The following is a 16,574-nucleotide window of genomic DNA, read 5'->3' on the forward strand; positions in this document are numbered from 1 at the left end:
TCTGAGACCATTTCAAAGACTTGACTCTTTGGGAATGGAATCTACAGCTTGACAGAAAAAGCCACAGGAAAACCCCAGGCTGTGCACACATGTTTAAATATGAATAAGGTAAGCTAACTCCATTGTGTTGTAACGGCCACCCCCCCCCCCGCCCCCAAAATCTCCTTTGAGTGGCCATGAGAAAACAATTATCTAGACAGAATGGGGAAAACGAAGCTACAGTCTTGTAACCAGCAGGTAAACACTGAAAAGAAAAAAGTTCCTGGAATAATTGCTCAGACAAAAGTCCTAGAATATTTAAGCAGCTTCAACTATTTTTGAATATTTAAATGGAGCATGCTTAAAAATGCTGAAATGATAACACCAATATTAATGCCATTGCAGCAACTTTATAACCTCCATCAATGGGAGAGGATGAATAATCGATTTGACAGGGGACAGATCTCAAGCAGGCATTAAACAGAAAGGGCTAAGCAACACTTGTCTCACCCAGCCCTACTTTTCCATTCAAACCAGATGTGTTCTGCATTTATTTCAGAAGTGTTTTACGCTGCTTCTCCAGAATCCTCCTTGAGTCAGCTTACAAGTACAAAAATACAATAAAATCACCATAAATTATCAATACAAAAACAGCTGTATTACCGAAGCCTTGGATACTCACTATCAGGGGTCCTTCTCCCCTGAGGAATGGAGAACATCTTGCGGATGTTTCCACCACTCTGTCAGGCAGGCAGGAACTAAATCTCTTCCTCTTCCTGTCTGACATGGGATTCATCCGTTCCTCAGTTCAGGTGACTCCAAAAAGCAGTAAATGTTTTAACCCTTATCCTACATGTAACATAACTTAGACAATAAGGAGAGATATGTGATTGAGGCAGAAGATAGATGTGAGTGAGGCAGAAGGAGAGGAGGGGACTGCAGCATATCTTTACAATGATTTTTGGTAGGGCCAAAGTGTTCTCTATTCCTTAGAGAAGAAGGACCCCTGATGGTGGGTATCCAAGGGTTATTCTCCCTCTGAAGTGGAAGATGTCTTGTGGGATCTTCAATAGCAGTATCCTTAAACCATGGGTGGGTTATTGTCCTCATCCAGTACGAGGAGTTGAAATATCCTCCTGCCAAAGGCAGCATGTGCTGAATCACACAGGCTCAATTTGTACTCTCTCACCAATGTAGAAAAAGATTACCATGTTGCCGCTTTGCATACTTCCTCCACAGATGCATGTTTCATGAAGGTTGCATTTGTAGCAGTGCTCCTTAATGAATGTGCAGTTATTCTGGATGGTGCATCTAATTTGAGAGATGTGTAAGTGTTGATCCAAGATCACTGCAGATGGTGACTGTAGCCATGAAATTAAAAGACATTTGCTCCTTGGGAGGACAGTTATGGTGAACCTAGGCAGTATAATAAAAAGTAGCAACATCACCCTGCCAACAAAAGTCCATATAGTCAAAGTGATGGTATTCCCAGTAGTAATGTATGCCAGTGAGAGTTGGACCATAAGGAAGGCCGAGTGCAAAAGAATAGATGCTTCGAGCTGTGGTGCTCGAAGGGTTCAAGGGACTTGAGAGTCCCTTGGACTGCAAGAAGATCAAACCAGTCAGTTCTAAGGGAAATCAACCCTGACTGTTCCCTGGAAGGTCAGATGCTGAAGCTGAATCGCAAATACTTTGGCCACCAAATGAGAAGAGAGCACTCACTGAAGAAGACTCTGATGCTGGGAAAGACAGAAGGCAAAAGATGAGATGGCTGGACAGCACTACTGATGTAACTAACACAAATTTGAGCAGACTTTGGAGGATGGTGGAAGACAGAAGGGCCTGGCATGACTTGTTCCATAGGGTCGCAAAGAGCTGGACTCGACTGTGTGACTGAACAACAAAGTGTTGATAATGCATGCTTCAAGTGTAGCACTAATGGCCACTGTTGACATTTTCCTACCAAAGAAATGTTTAAGAATAAGGAGTGTTTTCCTGCTGCTTTCATTTCTTGCTATGTAGTCCTTGAGTGTCCTGCAAATGTCTAACATACACCACAGTTTCTTTTTGGGGTGTTTAGAATCCAAGCAGAATGATGGATGGCAGATCTATTGTGGTCTATGAAATTTGGAATTGACCTTAGGTAGAAAGGAAGAGTCTATTCTGAGCACCACCTCATCTTTATAGAAAATGCACAATTCTGATTTAATAAACAGGGCACCCAACTCTGAAACTCTTCTATCTGATGTCACCACTATAAGGAATGTTGTCTTCATTCTCAGCCATTGTAAGGATATCTCCCTGACTGGTTCAAATGGTTGTCTTGTTAACACTCAGAGAAGCATGTGTGGCTTCCACATTGGAAGCCTATACAATCTGCAGTGGATTTTTTAGTGTTGCTCCTCAGAGGAAACTGTGAATATGAATTGAACAGTGTATGTTAAAGGACTGAAGCATGCCCAAAATAAGTTCGGGGGGGGGGGATCAAACAACACTGAGCAAATGTGCTACAGAGTCATAGGAAGCTTTGGTTGCATTGAAGATGCTCACACACATATTCATTAACTTAACAGATTAATTAACAGATTAAACAGAGAGCCAGTTTGGTGTAGTGGTTAAGTGTGCGGACTCTTATCTGGGAGAACCAGGTTTGATTCCCCACTCCTCCACTTGCAGCTGCTGGAATGGCCTTGGGTCAGCTGTAGCTCTGGCAGAGGTTGTCCTTGAAAGGGCAGCTGCTGTGAGAGCCCTCTCCAGCCCCACCCACCTCACAGGGTGTCTGTTGTGGGGGAGGAAGGTAAAGGAGATGGTGAGCCGCTCTGAGACTCTTCGGAGTGGAGGGCGGTATATAAATCCAATATCTTCTTCTTCTTCTTCTTAATTCAGGTGGGTAGCCATGTAGGTGAGCCAGTTTGGTGTAGTGGTTAAGTGTGTGGACGCTTATCTGAGAGAACCAGGTTTGATTCCCCACTCCTCTTGCACCTGCTGGAATGGCCTTGGGTCAGCCATAGCTCTTGCAGGAGTTGTCCTTGAACAGGCAGCTGCTGTGAGAGTCCTCTCAGCCCCACCCACCTCACAGGGTGTCTGTTGTGGTGGGAGAAGGTATAGGAGATTGTAAGCCGCTCTGAGTCTCTGATTCAGAGAGAAGGGCGGGGTATAAATCTGCAATTCTTCTTCTGAAGCAGCAGAACAAAGTTTGAGCCCAGTGGCACCTTTAAGATCAAACAAAGTTTTATTCTGGATGCGCTGGATATAGCAGTAATGATTAAAAATAAATGCTAATAATGAAACATCAAGAAGACATAGAAGTTGCTGAAAGCATTGGTCAGTATGCCTCAATGCTTCAAGTGATATTTGTAGCAGAACAAAATGTTAAAAATGGCAAACATGAAGTTTTTAAATAGGTTAAGTACTGGAATATCTTTGAAAAACAGAAGAAGCAGCCTACTGGTAGTATGATTTAATTAAAACCTAATTACACTTTCTCTTCCTGTAAAGCTTTCAGGCAGTTATTGCCACAATTTTTTCAACTAGTTTTACAAATCAGAACATAACAGGAGTGTTTCCCCCCAGATCTTCATGCAGGTTTCTTAAGGTCATCTCCCAGTTAGAGACCTCCCACTTTAAAATAGATTTTTATAGCACATAATTATTTCTGAGTTAAATATGTAAAAGACAGAATCAGTGTGGTACAGTAATTAGGTCAGCTCATGAAGCTCATTGTGTGATCTTAGGCCTAGCATTGTCAAAACTTATTGTGGAGATAAAAAGCAGGAGGGAAGAACAATGGATGCTGCCCTGAATTCTTTGGAGAAAGTACAGAGTAAAAATAGTTCTTACACGTCACAAAAAAATAACTATTGCCTGTATTAGTTCACTATTTCTCCTAAACAAAATGTAAACATTCTGAATACATCACTATAACCAGAAAATCATTTAAAACCATAATTTTGAAAGACTGGAAATATTACTGTGGGATGACCTACAGTTCCATGAGCACATTGCTTTAACCACAGGTTGACATTCAATTTCTGGCAACTCCACTAGTGCTAACCACAAACCGTAGCTTATAAATAATGGCCATTATTATAAAGACTCAGAATTAAGTTTGTGGCAGATCATTCTAGAAATGGAGCACTGAATTTGCATGAGGAGGGGGAGAGGTTGGGGCATGCTCAAGTCTACTGCCCATTCTCAACCCTCAAGACCATGAGTTAGTTACTTGAGTCATGCCATTATGTTGTGTCCATATTTCTTCCGTTACAGTAACTACAGCAGAAGAACATGTCTTTTGTTATCAGTTGAACATGAGAGGGCGTTATAAATAAATGCATCAGCCAACAGTGCTGCATCTTCTTATTTTTAATTAGCTAGCTGCCCTTACTACTATGTTTAAGACTTACTTTTCAAAAGTTTAGTACACACCCTAACTGTGCTGTGCTATTAACCACAGTAGTAGGAAAATATTTCCTAGGCACCGGTTCTGAGAGAACTCTGTCTAAAGCTTCCGGATCAAAAGAGGATTAGAAACAGATGGGAGAATATGGGATTGGAAGCTGGCACAAGATAGCCTGCACTCCTAGACAATGCTAAGATGCCAGGCCTGGAACCAGAGGACAATTTATTTGATCTCTGCTTGCTTAATCCTGTGATAAGCTGCCTCTGCCTCCAGCTGTCAGGTAGCAGACACAAGTGACTCACATCCTGTATGGGGGCTCACACACTGACTCATTCGCTATCAGCAGAACACTCCAATGATCTTCCATACCAGGCACTAGTAACAGCTAAGAACCAGAACTTCTGATTTTTTTCTCTATAAACTGTTAGAAGTACATGGCAAGTCTTTAAACAAACAAACTTTTCCTAGAAAATGTATTCCTCTAAGAAATCACATTAGTAATTTATGGGGGGGGGGGAGGAAGGTAAAATACTTCTCTCTTGGCAGGCTTACTCTCATTATCTCTTAAGACCAAATGAATAATGGGCATAGAGCAGGAACATTATGAAAGAACCATATTTACAAAAGAAGTAACTTATCTCAATAATATGCTTGCAACAGGCGTTGGAAAGTGCTGCCAAGCTGCAGCCAGTTTATGGTGACACCGTAGGGTTTTCCAGATAAGAGACATTCAGAGGTGGTTTGCCATTGCCTGCCTCTGCATCATGATGACCCTGGTATTCCTCAATGCTCTCCCATCTAAGTACTAAAGAGGGCTGACCCTTGCTTAGCTTTCAAAATATGAGAAGATCAAACTAACCTGGGCTATCCAGGTCAGGTACCAGGTGTTAAGACAGATACTAGAGACAGCATACACTGCCACTGTCTATTTTTAGCTACCAGCAGGTCTAAGGAAAAGCCACAATGTTTAAGGCAGACCTTAGCCAGGTTGGTTAATAGCTGTTTGTGTGGTTATGCCAATCAATTATTCTGTTACACTTAAAGCAGCTGCCCTCCTGGTGTTCCATGGGCTTCTTCTCTGGGACTGTCTACAGGTGTCCTAGCCTCCTGTCAACTGAGCACCTTCCTCCTCCTTCACTGGCTCTCCTTTTATCCCTCTCTCCAATCCAAGCTCCTCCCCCCTCCTGATTTCCCCCATCCAATCCACTTGTGCCAAAACCTATTTCTTTCCTCTTCTCTCATTCCTTATACCTAGCCCTTCCCTCTATTATCCTCTGCACCTGGCCTAACCTCTGTCTCACAAGGATAGCTTATCCCCACCTGGATCCCCTGAGCTGGAGGAAGCTGCTGTGCTCTAATTGCAGTTAAACTCCTGGGTATGAGGCCTCCTCTGTTCCAGAGTCCAAGAGCCCAGGCATGTCTGATCTCAAGGTAATATACTCTGGCCCCTGCAGGAACCATGTGGCAGATGTAACACGTAATTTGGTCTTCAGAATCTATTGTGGAAGCGTTTGCTTAGAACTCCATTGACACTGCAAGACCCTTCTAGTGAAAATATTCTCGTATCGTGATGTGAGATGGCTAGGCTGGGCAATATGTGATGTCATGGTAATCTGAGTACTGTTGAGTTGTCTGTTTTAAAAATGTTTTTATTGTATTTTATTGTTTTATTATATGTCGCACTCCGCCCTAAGCCCTATGAGGAAAGGTCAAAATAGAAATTTACTGAATAAATAAATAAATAAATAAATTCGAGTTTTTATATCTGTGGCAGTATGCCTTGAGAAAATAGCAGTGCAGGAGCATTCTTTAGGCAGGTTATGTTTGACAACACACTGGGGAAATGAATGCTTGACCAATTTGGTAAACCAATAAATGAACTGATGGTTTCCCTTGAATTACTGAACTCTCATTACCAACACATCCCATCAGAAAAATGTTTAAAAAGCATTAAGGAAAAAAGTATTTTTCTCAAAGACAGAATTATATTTTTTTTCTAAAATTGTACCTTTGGAGGTTCATAGTCAGCTTGCCCGAGCAGGTCTTGATCTTGTTTTGGGCTTCCAGATGAGTCATGCCCTCTGCACTTACACCGTCAATACTAAGAACCACATCACCTATTCCCACGTTTGCATTGGCAGCTTTGCCTCCTTCACTCAACTGCAAGATTACAAAGGTAAAAGATTAAGCATTAGTCATTTCAATTACCTTACAAGAACAAGCAAACAGAAAAAGTATTTTGGCACGGTAAAGATAAAAAAAATTAATGTGGACTAACTTTAGTGAGCTAGGACCCACTTTTTGATATACATAAAATTGAAGCCCATTTGACAAAGTGAGCCCTGGCTCAGGAAAGCTTGCACCAGAACAAATTTGTTAGTCTTTGCTGTGTTATGAATGTATTATTTTGGCTGCAGGAGACTCACACAACCATCTTTCTGGTGTGTCTGTCAAGAGCACTATCCCTAGAGTTAACAGCACCTGGCAAGGTTTCAAGGTTACGATTCTTCCCAAAGGACTTGTGACTTCACTGGAGAACGGCAGCCACACTAGTGCATGCTGGAATTCACAGATCCAGCTCCATGCTAATATTGGGGCAGGATGTGTGTGCCTGATACATGCCAAGGCTGGCTCTCAGCACACACAGTGCAACAACTCAACCCTCAAGTAGCTTTATCTCACATTGGGCCATAGGGGGGGAAATCATGTTTTGAGAAAAGGAGGAAGAAGAGATTTGATTTATACCTCACCCTTCACTCAGAGTCTCAGAGCAGCTTACAATCTCCTTCCCCTTCCCCACCCCCATAACAGACATGCTGTGAGGTAGGTGAGGTTGAAAGAACTCTTTCAAGAACTACTCTTGAGAGAGCAGCTCTTTCACGAACTGTGACTGACCCAAGATCACTCAGCAGGAGTTTCTGAACAACTATTTTCTTCATTCTCAGATTATTAATCTAATTCTTTTACTTATATTAACATGTATCCAATGCTTCAATGAATGGAAATGTTTATCAGCTTTCCCTGCCTCCAACAGCATTCTCCAAGAGGCCATCACTGACGTCTGATGGATCCTCCGGAATTCCCAATGTGGTCTAGAGAGTGTGTCAGCAGAAGTTGTCTTGAGACAGAACTCAAGCTTGGGGAGCTCCTTTTTGCTCATGGAAGAATGACAGAACACAATTCGAATCCAGTAGCACCTTAAAGACCAACAAAATTTGGGGGGGGGGGGTATAAGCTTTTGAGAATGAAAGTTCTCTGTCTGTTTATGTAGATTTCTATTCTATCCTCCCCACAAGCAAGCTCAGGGTGGATCACGACCACAGTATAAGACAATAAAGACAATCCAATAATTTAAGCAATTAAAACACTATAGGTTTTAAAATACAGGTAGCACTGTCAATAAGTAGTGTCACAAAGGCTGGAGCTGCTGGGTCTATAAGGTCTCCTCAGTCTGAGCTGCCTGATGATGGAAATTCAGCAGGGGAGGCCAACTTTCTTGAATGCCTGCCACCTCATTCAAAGGCCTGGAGAAGGAAGCTTTGAGTATCAAAAACTTATATTCTAAAAATCATGTTGGTTTTTCAAGATACTACTGGACTCCTCTACTGCAGGGCTATATGGCTACCCTCTGAAACTAATTCCTACCAAGTCCTTCTTGGTGCAGTGGCTAAGTGGGGAGAGCAGGGGATGCTTGGATTAGAAGAAACTGATTTTAAAAAACCCAGCCAGTTTGGTGTAGTGGTTAAGCAGGGGACTCTTGATTGCCCACTTCTCCACATGCACCTGCTGATGTGACCTTGGGTCAGCCACAAGTTCTCTCAAGGCTGTTCTGCTCAAGAGCAGTTCTGGGAAAGTTCTCTCAGCCCCACCTACCTCACAAAGTGTCTGTTATGAGGAGGGGAAGGGGAATGAGACTGTAAGCTGCTCTGAGACCCCTTTGGGTAGTAAAGCCAGTTTCGTGTAGTGGTTAAGTGTGCGGACTCTTATCTGGGAGAACCGGGTTTGATTCCCCACTCCTCCACTTGCATCTACTAGCATGGCTTTGGGTCAGCCATAGCTCTGGCAGAGGTTGTCCTTGAAAGGGCAGCTGCTGTGAGAGCCCTCTCCAGCCCCACCCACCTCACAGGGTGACTGTTGTGGGGGAGGAAGGTAAAGGAGATTGTGACCCGCTCTGAGACTCTTCGGAGTGGAGGGCGGGATATAAATCCAATATCTTCTTCATCTATCTTCTTAAAGGGTGGGGTACAAATCCAATCTCTTCTCTTCTCTTTCTACTCAGTTCACTGAAAAACTGTACTCACTCAATGCAGACAAAAATCTACAACTATGTATAAATTTTGCCTGTATCACATTCTTAAATTTTCTATTAACAGAAAAGCAGGAGTTAGAACTACAGACAGGGTGTGAAAATAAAAACCTGAGGTTTCCCCATGATGTAGAACACCAGACAGTCTGAAAAACTCATCAAAAGACAGTGAGACGACAGTATTAAATCGCATCAACTTGTCACACTAGCACAGTGCTCTTCCCTCCTTACTCTTATGCTTCTAGAGAGGCTTTGGAATCATCAAAGCATTGCTCTCGTAGCACAGAAATGCCAAAAGCGTTTTAAAGCCGATTAAACACTTTAAACATTATTACAATTCTGTATACCAAGCATTTAAATTGTTTAGACAGAAGCCACTAAAATAGGAATGCTATTGAACCCCGGAAATTTACCAACAGGAAGCAAAAACCAGGTTCACACACCTCTGTGAACCACAGCTTCCTTACATGACTTTACATAGAAATATTAGACATGTACAGACCTGGACCAAAAAATAAAAAAGCCAGTTCTGAATAAGGGCAGTGTCTCTTGCCTAAAGATTTTTTAAAGCATACTAAAATGATTATTCAACCACAAATGAATGGATGGCATCACCTTTGAGAATACATATAAAATTGTAAAAGAATATAGAGATGGAAAGAACAGGTTTTCCTTTCCACTCAGCCTGCCAAAATGGGATTATTTTCTACTGTTAAGGTCTTGAATGCTTCTGTTCTGTCTAGTTTCAAGAGCCTCACAGCATGGGCTTCCAAAGCTTTCCCTAAAATTTATTACACTGCCACTACATAGACCTCACTGTTGAGAAATTAATTATCCCTGCCCCATTCACATAGAGAGCATTCAGACTTTAAAGAGGAAAAAAAAAACCCTTTCCATTGCACACATTTCCATCCATTACATCTAGTTATTAACCCATAATTCACATTCCTGCAATAAGTTATTCATAGTACCTTGGGTTTCTATTCTTACCTAATATATTTTAAATTCATCTTTGAATTTAGTACAGTTATATATTTATTAGCATTTCTTTATATAGACTTGTAATAATTAAACCACTTCTCTTTCATATTCATCTTCATGGAAGGAAGCACATTTGAACTGGGGATGCACGAACACCCATCAGTTTGGCTTGTACCCTGTTTGCCAGTTTCAGAAACCCCCCCTTTTTTTTACAACCATTCCAATTAATTGACCTGTTTTTGAGTGTTCAACAGGCTGTTTCCCTAAATTCCTTACTACCCACACAGCATAGTGTAACTGCTTTTTTGTGCATGCTACACCGGCCCCATCAAGGTCTGTTATCTCCCAATCTTTGTTTCATAACTGCTGTGCTCAGCAAGCAATCGTTTAAACAGACACTTAAATCACTCAAGAATCAGACATTACCAAATACTAGGTAACAATACCTCAGTTTTTGGCTAAGTAGTCTTCAGTCTCTAACCGCAGCACCATCCTTTCACATGGTGCAGTTGGGGGAGAATCTGATGCAAACTGGTTTGGCGGGCATTTGCAGCTGCTTGGCACAAACTGAAGAGACCAAGTGATCGGCTCACATTTGACTGCTACCTTTGAACATAGTCAACCATCAAGCACGTTTTGCAGAGAAATCTGCATCAACTATTAGAAGATGTCTGTGCATAACAGGATATGATGACATTTCAGAGACAATGTAAAGAAGAATTATTTTGGCATGCTTTCAGTTCATAGTATCTCCTTGTTGTGAAGTATAGCTGGCTTGTGGGACAGAATCTCACTGTCTCAGACTATGGGTCCCAGTCAAGAGCTCTCTTCAAGTGATAGTAGTGTAAGGATCCACTGACGATAAGATCTGTTGAGCAGTATCATTGGCTAAGATTTATGTGTCTTGTGATGACTCCAGCATTTTAGGTCGATGATGCAAGGTTTCTTGCAGGTGTCCTGTTAATTTCCTTCAGAAACTATTCTGCTTGCCAAGACAGCAATTTTCAGTAAAAAAAACCCTCCCAAACAAATATATTAAAAGAAAGGATGGCACTTTAAGAAATATTTTCCCAATGTAATGAAAGGAACAGATTGTTCAGGACTAGTGGTCTCTCTTCTTCCCTTGAGAAAAGTTTAGATTTCCTTCTGCTGAAGTCCTTCCTGATCATAATCTTAAGCAATATAAAGTATGGTGCAAATAACATTGAAGGCAAACAACATTGAGGGCAAGAATGGCAAGGAGGGATGTTCAAAGTATGTTCTTCCTTTTTTTTTTTTTAACAGAAAAAGCTGTTCAATAGTGGAATCAGCTACCTTGGGAAGTAATGAGCTCCCCCTCACTGGCAGTCTTTAAGCAGCAGCCAAACTAACTTAATGCAAGAGCCACATAAAATAAACACCAGACATTTGAGAGCTTCAAGGTATGAAAATCAGATGTTTGAAAGCAAAAGAAGGAAAGCAAATAGATGGGAGGAAGGAGAGGAGGAAAGAAAGCAACTTTAAATGCATTCTGCAAGCTGCTGGATGGTTTGGCTTGGGAAAGTGATTCAAAGAGAGAAATGCTTTTCCAAGTCAGCCAATGGGATGGGGGGGGCCTTCAAGAGCCACACAATATGTGTGAAAGAGCCACATGTTGCTCCTGAGCCACAGTTTGGCCACCCCTGCTCTAGGCTAATCCTGCATTGAGCGGGGGGGGGGGGGGGGTTGGACTAGATGACCTGTATGGCCCCTTCTATGATTCTATTACAGTATTTCATGTTACTTGCAGGAGATCTTACAGTTTTAGGGATGGGATTAGAAGGAAGTGGGTGGGAAGACAGCAAGGGTGGAGGGGTGAGTGAATGCCAAGGGTTGGGGGAAATGGTGGAGTGCCAAGGGTGTTGGGGTAGTTGTGGGTGGGCGGTAGTTTGAAGGGAGTTGGGGGTGAAAAGTTGGGGGGGAGACACCAAGGGTGAGGGGAGTGAATGCTTTCACTTGAGTGAGTGGGAAAGAAGAAATACAGCAAGGGTTGGGGGTACTCATCCGGAGCCTCTTTCTAGAGCCTGTTGTATTTTTCTCCACAATGGGCCTTATTTCTAGTTTATTACATTTTTGCATCTATTTTAATTGGTACAATTGATGTACCTGTTTTAACTGATGCGACTGTTCACTGATGTAAACTGCTTTGAGCTCTTAGCAAAAGAGAAGCAGTATAAAAATAAATGTATTTTTTTTAAATCCTTAACCTGAACGGCTACTTAAAAAAAAATCAAACTAATGCCACAGAGTCCTTGGGTTGAGAAGGAAAGCAAGTTAACTGAAGGCCCATATTGCCAAGCCGAATCATTTCAAGACAGACCTGTGTGCGTGTGTGTGTACGCGCACAATACTGCATGTTTGTTTATTTACTGTATTTCTAGCCTGCCTTTCTCATTGAGACTCAAAGCGGATTACACAGTGTAAATTGACAGCAATCTATATGAATAGACAGCTGCCTTTCCTACCAATCACCATGAAGAATGAGAAAGAAATGTGTGGTGAATGGAGAAACAATTTGCAGCCTCTTCTTACTAACAGTAAATTCTTCTATTTGTTTCATATCATATGTGAGATGTGGACCCAAAGTGAATCTTTGTAGGAGGGTCCATAGTGGTTCTTCTCACTGCTTTAAGTATCCAAAAGTATCCTGCCTTAAGTATCCAAAAGTCAACGTTTCTATTTCAAAATCATCTTTAGCACTGACATCATTGCTATAATGCCCATTTTCAGCCTAATACTAGTTATTGGTAGGTACCTCCTCCCTCATAGATGAGCCTACCAGAGAAGATACATGTGTGACACCAAAGATTTTTAAGATGTGACCATATCGGTCACAGGAGGACTGTACAGGAAGACTGTAGAGTCTGCATTAGGGGGAGGTGTGGGCAGATGATGCAAGAAGATATCCCACTCACACCCAGCAACTGCAAATACTTAACACACCAGAAACATCAGCTGTGCCAATGAAGGAAGCTGAACTAGAGTATACTCCATTCTCTAGTCCTGAAGGCTAATGTAGCTAATATTTAAATCAGTCTAGCTAAAGGAAAACCAATGCAAGCATTTAATGCAGGAGTGGGGAACCTTTTTTCTGCCGAGGGCCATATGGATATTTATAACATCATTCACAGGCCATAAAAAATTATCAACTTAAAAAACAGTGCTCCGCCAAGGGAGAATGATTCAGGCCAGCAAAATTAATGCAAATAATTGTTTTTCTATTTGAAGTCATGTGGGGAGAGCCTAATTTGGCGCGCGCGCGCGCGCACACACACACACACCTGGCCCATCTCCCTAGGCAAATGCATAAGCCCAGGGCTTTTTTGTAGAAAAAGCCCAGCAGGAACTCAGTAGCATATTAGACCACATCCCCTAATATTAGCATATTAGGTCACACACTAATTAGCATATTAGGCCACACCATCTGGGATACTCAAGTGCAAACTGAACTGTGACAGTAACTTTTCCAGGCCCTGCAGCAATTCTGGCCAGCCAGCCAGGTCCCAGGGAGGCTGTCGCACAGTACATCTGGGCCCTGTGATCCCTGCCCGGCCCTGGGGAGGCTGCTGCACAGCATGGCTGGGCCCCACGATCCTCGCTGGCCAGGCAGGCCCCAGGGAAGCTGCCACATGGCTCGGTTCGGCCCAGTAATCCCCGAGGGCCACACCAAGTGACCTCGAGGGCTGTATATGGCCCTCAAGGTGGAGGTTCCCCACCCCTGATTTAATGAAAGCAAAGTATTGGCATGAAGGCAGTCCATTACTGAAGTTAAAACTCGCTTCGTTTTGATGGAATATTGTACACAAAATCTGTAGTTAAATTACAAAAACTGCACAAATAACATGTTTGCTATTTTTTTTTAATTACACCCTATCAATAGAAGGGTTCAGGTTTACTAACGTGACCTTTCATGCATCGGTGTTAAGAAGATAAATTTTCTAGTTAAGATCACAGTACTATAAGTGTATCTTCTTACCCAGCCAAGAAATTAGAATGCAAGAAGGGTATTTTGAAATTGGCATACCATGGCATGGCATGTATCTGATGACATTACAGTACAAGCTAATGTCATGTACATTTTCATGCTAGATTCTTGAACAGCACTCAATATAACACACTGACACAATCATGAACTGCTGAATGCCAAAACCAACAGCATTCAATTCTGCAACACCTTCCAGCAAGTAAGGAAGCCAACTGATTTTCCAAAAAAATCTGTCCACCTGTGATTTACTGAGCATCACTAAAGTCTAAAATTATTTGACCGTTTTAGTCTGAGGAGTCAATCAGTTTTGATTGTTTAAGTTGTTTGTTACCACTCACTTTGACTCTCAGATTTCTGAGAGAAAGGGAGGCTAATAGGTATTTCAAAATAAACAAAATTGATAGGTTGATCTTCAATATGTCTCAAATTGATTGGAACCTGTTGTTTGGCATGGGATATAAATTCCATTCACAGAACAGAATAAAACTACATTACATATTAAACTATCATTTTATTTTAGTTGAATCTTGTATTCTGTCATGTATAGGATTGGAGAAGTATTCTTTAAAGAAACATTACCTCCATTTCAAGGTCTTCCCAAGTAATATGTTTTTCAGGCATTGCTCCTTCTAGGAAACACCAGCAATTAGTTTATTTAAAAAATTATATACTGCCTTTCCTACCATCAGTCAGGGCAGCTTACAAATGAATGTAAGCCAAACTCATGCAAGCATATGAAATCACTATTAACAAGACTTAAAATGCCCCTATGTACAACTCCACTACAAACACCCACCTGCATAAAAATCGCTTTGATTTATTTCAATTGCCCTCAAAAGACTCCATCAGTGAGGCTTAGGCTTCCCAACCCTCCCGCCCTGGCGGGGGACCCCAGGATTTCCAGCCCCTTCCCCCGCTCCCCCCCAAAAAACGGAAGCAGGGGGAGGGGGGAAACGGCGCCAAGGAGCATGGCGAGCTGCCCCATCTCGGAGCGGGCGACACCACTGCGCGGCTGCCACCTCTTCTCCACTTCATAGCTGCTCCTCCGAGATGGGCTCAGGCTGAGCCCATCTCGGAGGAGCAGCTAAGATGAAGCAGAGAAGAGGCGGCAGCAGCACAGCAGCATCGCCCGCTCTGCCTCTGAGGTAAAATCAGAGAAGGGGAGGGTGGAGGCAGCCAGGAGCATGGCGAGCCGTGAATCTGGGTCCTTCTAGGACGCGGACTTGCGGCTCGCCATGCTCCTGGCCTGCCTCCACCCTTTCCTTCTCTGATTTCACCTCAGAGGCAGAGCGGAGCGGGCGACACCACTGCGCTGCTGCCGCCTTTTCTCCGCTTCATCTTAGCTGCTCCTCCGAGATGGGCTCAGCCTGAGCCCATCTCGGAGGAGCAGCCACGGTGAAGTGGAGAAGAACCCCCCCCCCACATGCACTTGGCAGGCGCATCCACTCCCTCCCTGGGCTGCAGAAAGGCTGTTGTGCCAGACTTTGAATTCTGAGCTCCCTTTCCATTCTGCACGAGCCCAGGCATCTCCGCTGCCCGCCCCCATCTCCTTAGCCTCCCTCTCCTTCCTCAAAAGGCACCCTTGGTCCTCCCTTTCTCTCTGCCCCATTCCACAGGTCTGCCCCTCCTTGCTGAATTCAGCAGCAGTAAAGAAACACAAGGCTTCCCCCTCCCACACCAGGTCCCACTCAAGAAATATCTGGGAACTTTGAGGGTGGAGCCAGGAGACTTTGGGGGTGGAGCCAGAAGCAAGGGTGTGGCAAGCTGAAGAGTTCTGGCCATCATATTTAAAGGGGACCACACAGTAAAGCTGCAGTACTGCAGCTGGAGCCCTCTGCTCACAACCTGAGTTCGATCCCAGCGGAAGCTGGTTCAGGTAGCCGGTTCCAGTTTGACTCAGCCTTCCATCCTTCTGAGGTCAGTAAAATGTGTCCCCAGCTTGCTGGGGGGAAAGAAATCAGAGAAGGGTGGAGGGAAGGAAGGCATTTAAAAAGTTGTGAGGTCCCCTTAATTGTGATGGACAGAACTCCCTTTGGAGTTCAATTGTGCTTGTCACACCCTTGCTCCTAGCTCCACCCCAGTGTCTCCTGGCTCCACCCCCAAAGTCCCCAGATATTTCTGGAATTGGACTTGGCAACCCTAGTGAGGCTTCACAACGCCTTTGGAACTATCAGAGAAGGAACCCTCCTGTCTCTGCTGGGAGACTCTTCTATAAAACAGGTGCTCAATCACACACTCAAATTGTGGCAGAACTCATGGACTTCAGCTACAGGACAATTGCAAAAAGGTTCCAGGAAGGTCAAAGCTGGTTTATATACAGAATTAAACTTTGAAGATAGGTCCAGGTGGGCAGCCATGTTGGTCAGAAGCAGTAGAACAAATGTTGAGTCCAGTGGCACCTTTAAGACCCAACAAAAGTTTATTCATGAAGCAGTATGCTTATTTGCTGTTCATCTATGTATAAGTGTTTCCCTACACACACCGGGAGGGTTAACTTCCATTTCAATGTATTTGTGGAAGTGTGCTTGCGCATGAAAGCTCATACCTTGAAAGTTGATACCTTTTGTTGATCTTAAAGATGCCACTGGATTCAAACTTTGTTCCCAGGCTCATGTCATGACAGATTTTTTAAAATATATATAACTTGAAAGAGGCCCTGACCTGGATGGCCCAGGCTACCCTGACAGCCTCAGATCTCAAAAGCTAAGCAGCATCAATCCTGGCTATTTGGATGAAAGACCACCAAGGAGTACCAGGGTTGCTATGCAGAGGCAGGCCATGGCAAACCACCTGTGAATGTCTCTTGCCTTGAAAGCCCTACAGGGTCCTCATGAGTCAGAGACACTTTCCATCACCAGAACATATGTTATCTACTTTTTGAGGTGACCTCAAATATGAAGCTGGGA

At 43.2% G+C, this 16,574-nt stretch overlaps 1 protein-coding gene across 3 annotated transcripts in view; it reads right to left on the reverse strand.

Moving 5' to 3' along the window:
- The window catches only part of PDLIM5 (PDZ and LIM domain 5), a 192,150-nt gene that overhangs the window by 119,528 nt on the left and 56,048 nt on the right, over positions 1-16,574 (reverse strand). For all 3 annotated transcript variants that reach the window (XM_060247048.1, XM_060247047.1, XM_060247049.1), the window contains exon 3: positions 6,387-6,538. In XM_060247048.1, the coding sequence (XP_060103031.1) occupies positions 6,387-6,538 (152 nt within the window). The remainder of the gene's footprint in view (positions 1-6,386; positions 6,539-16,574) is intronic.

This window comes from Heteronotia binoei, chromosome 9, assembly GCF_032191835.1.
Source record: "Heteronotia binoei isolate CCM8104 ecotype False Entrance Well chromosome 9, APGP_CSIRO_Hbin_v1, whole genome shotgun sequence".
Classification (NCBI taxonomy): domain Eukaryota; kingdom Metazoa; phylum Chordata; class Lepidosauria; order Squamata; family Gekkonidae; genus Heteronotia; species Heteronotia binoei.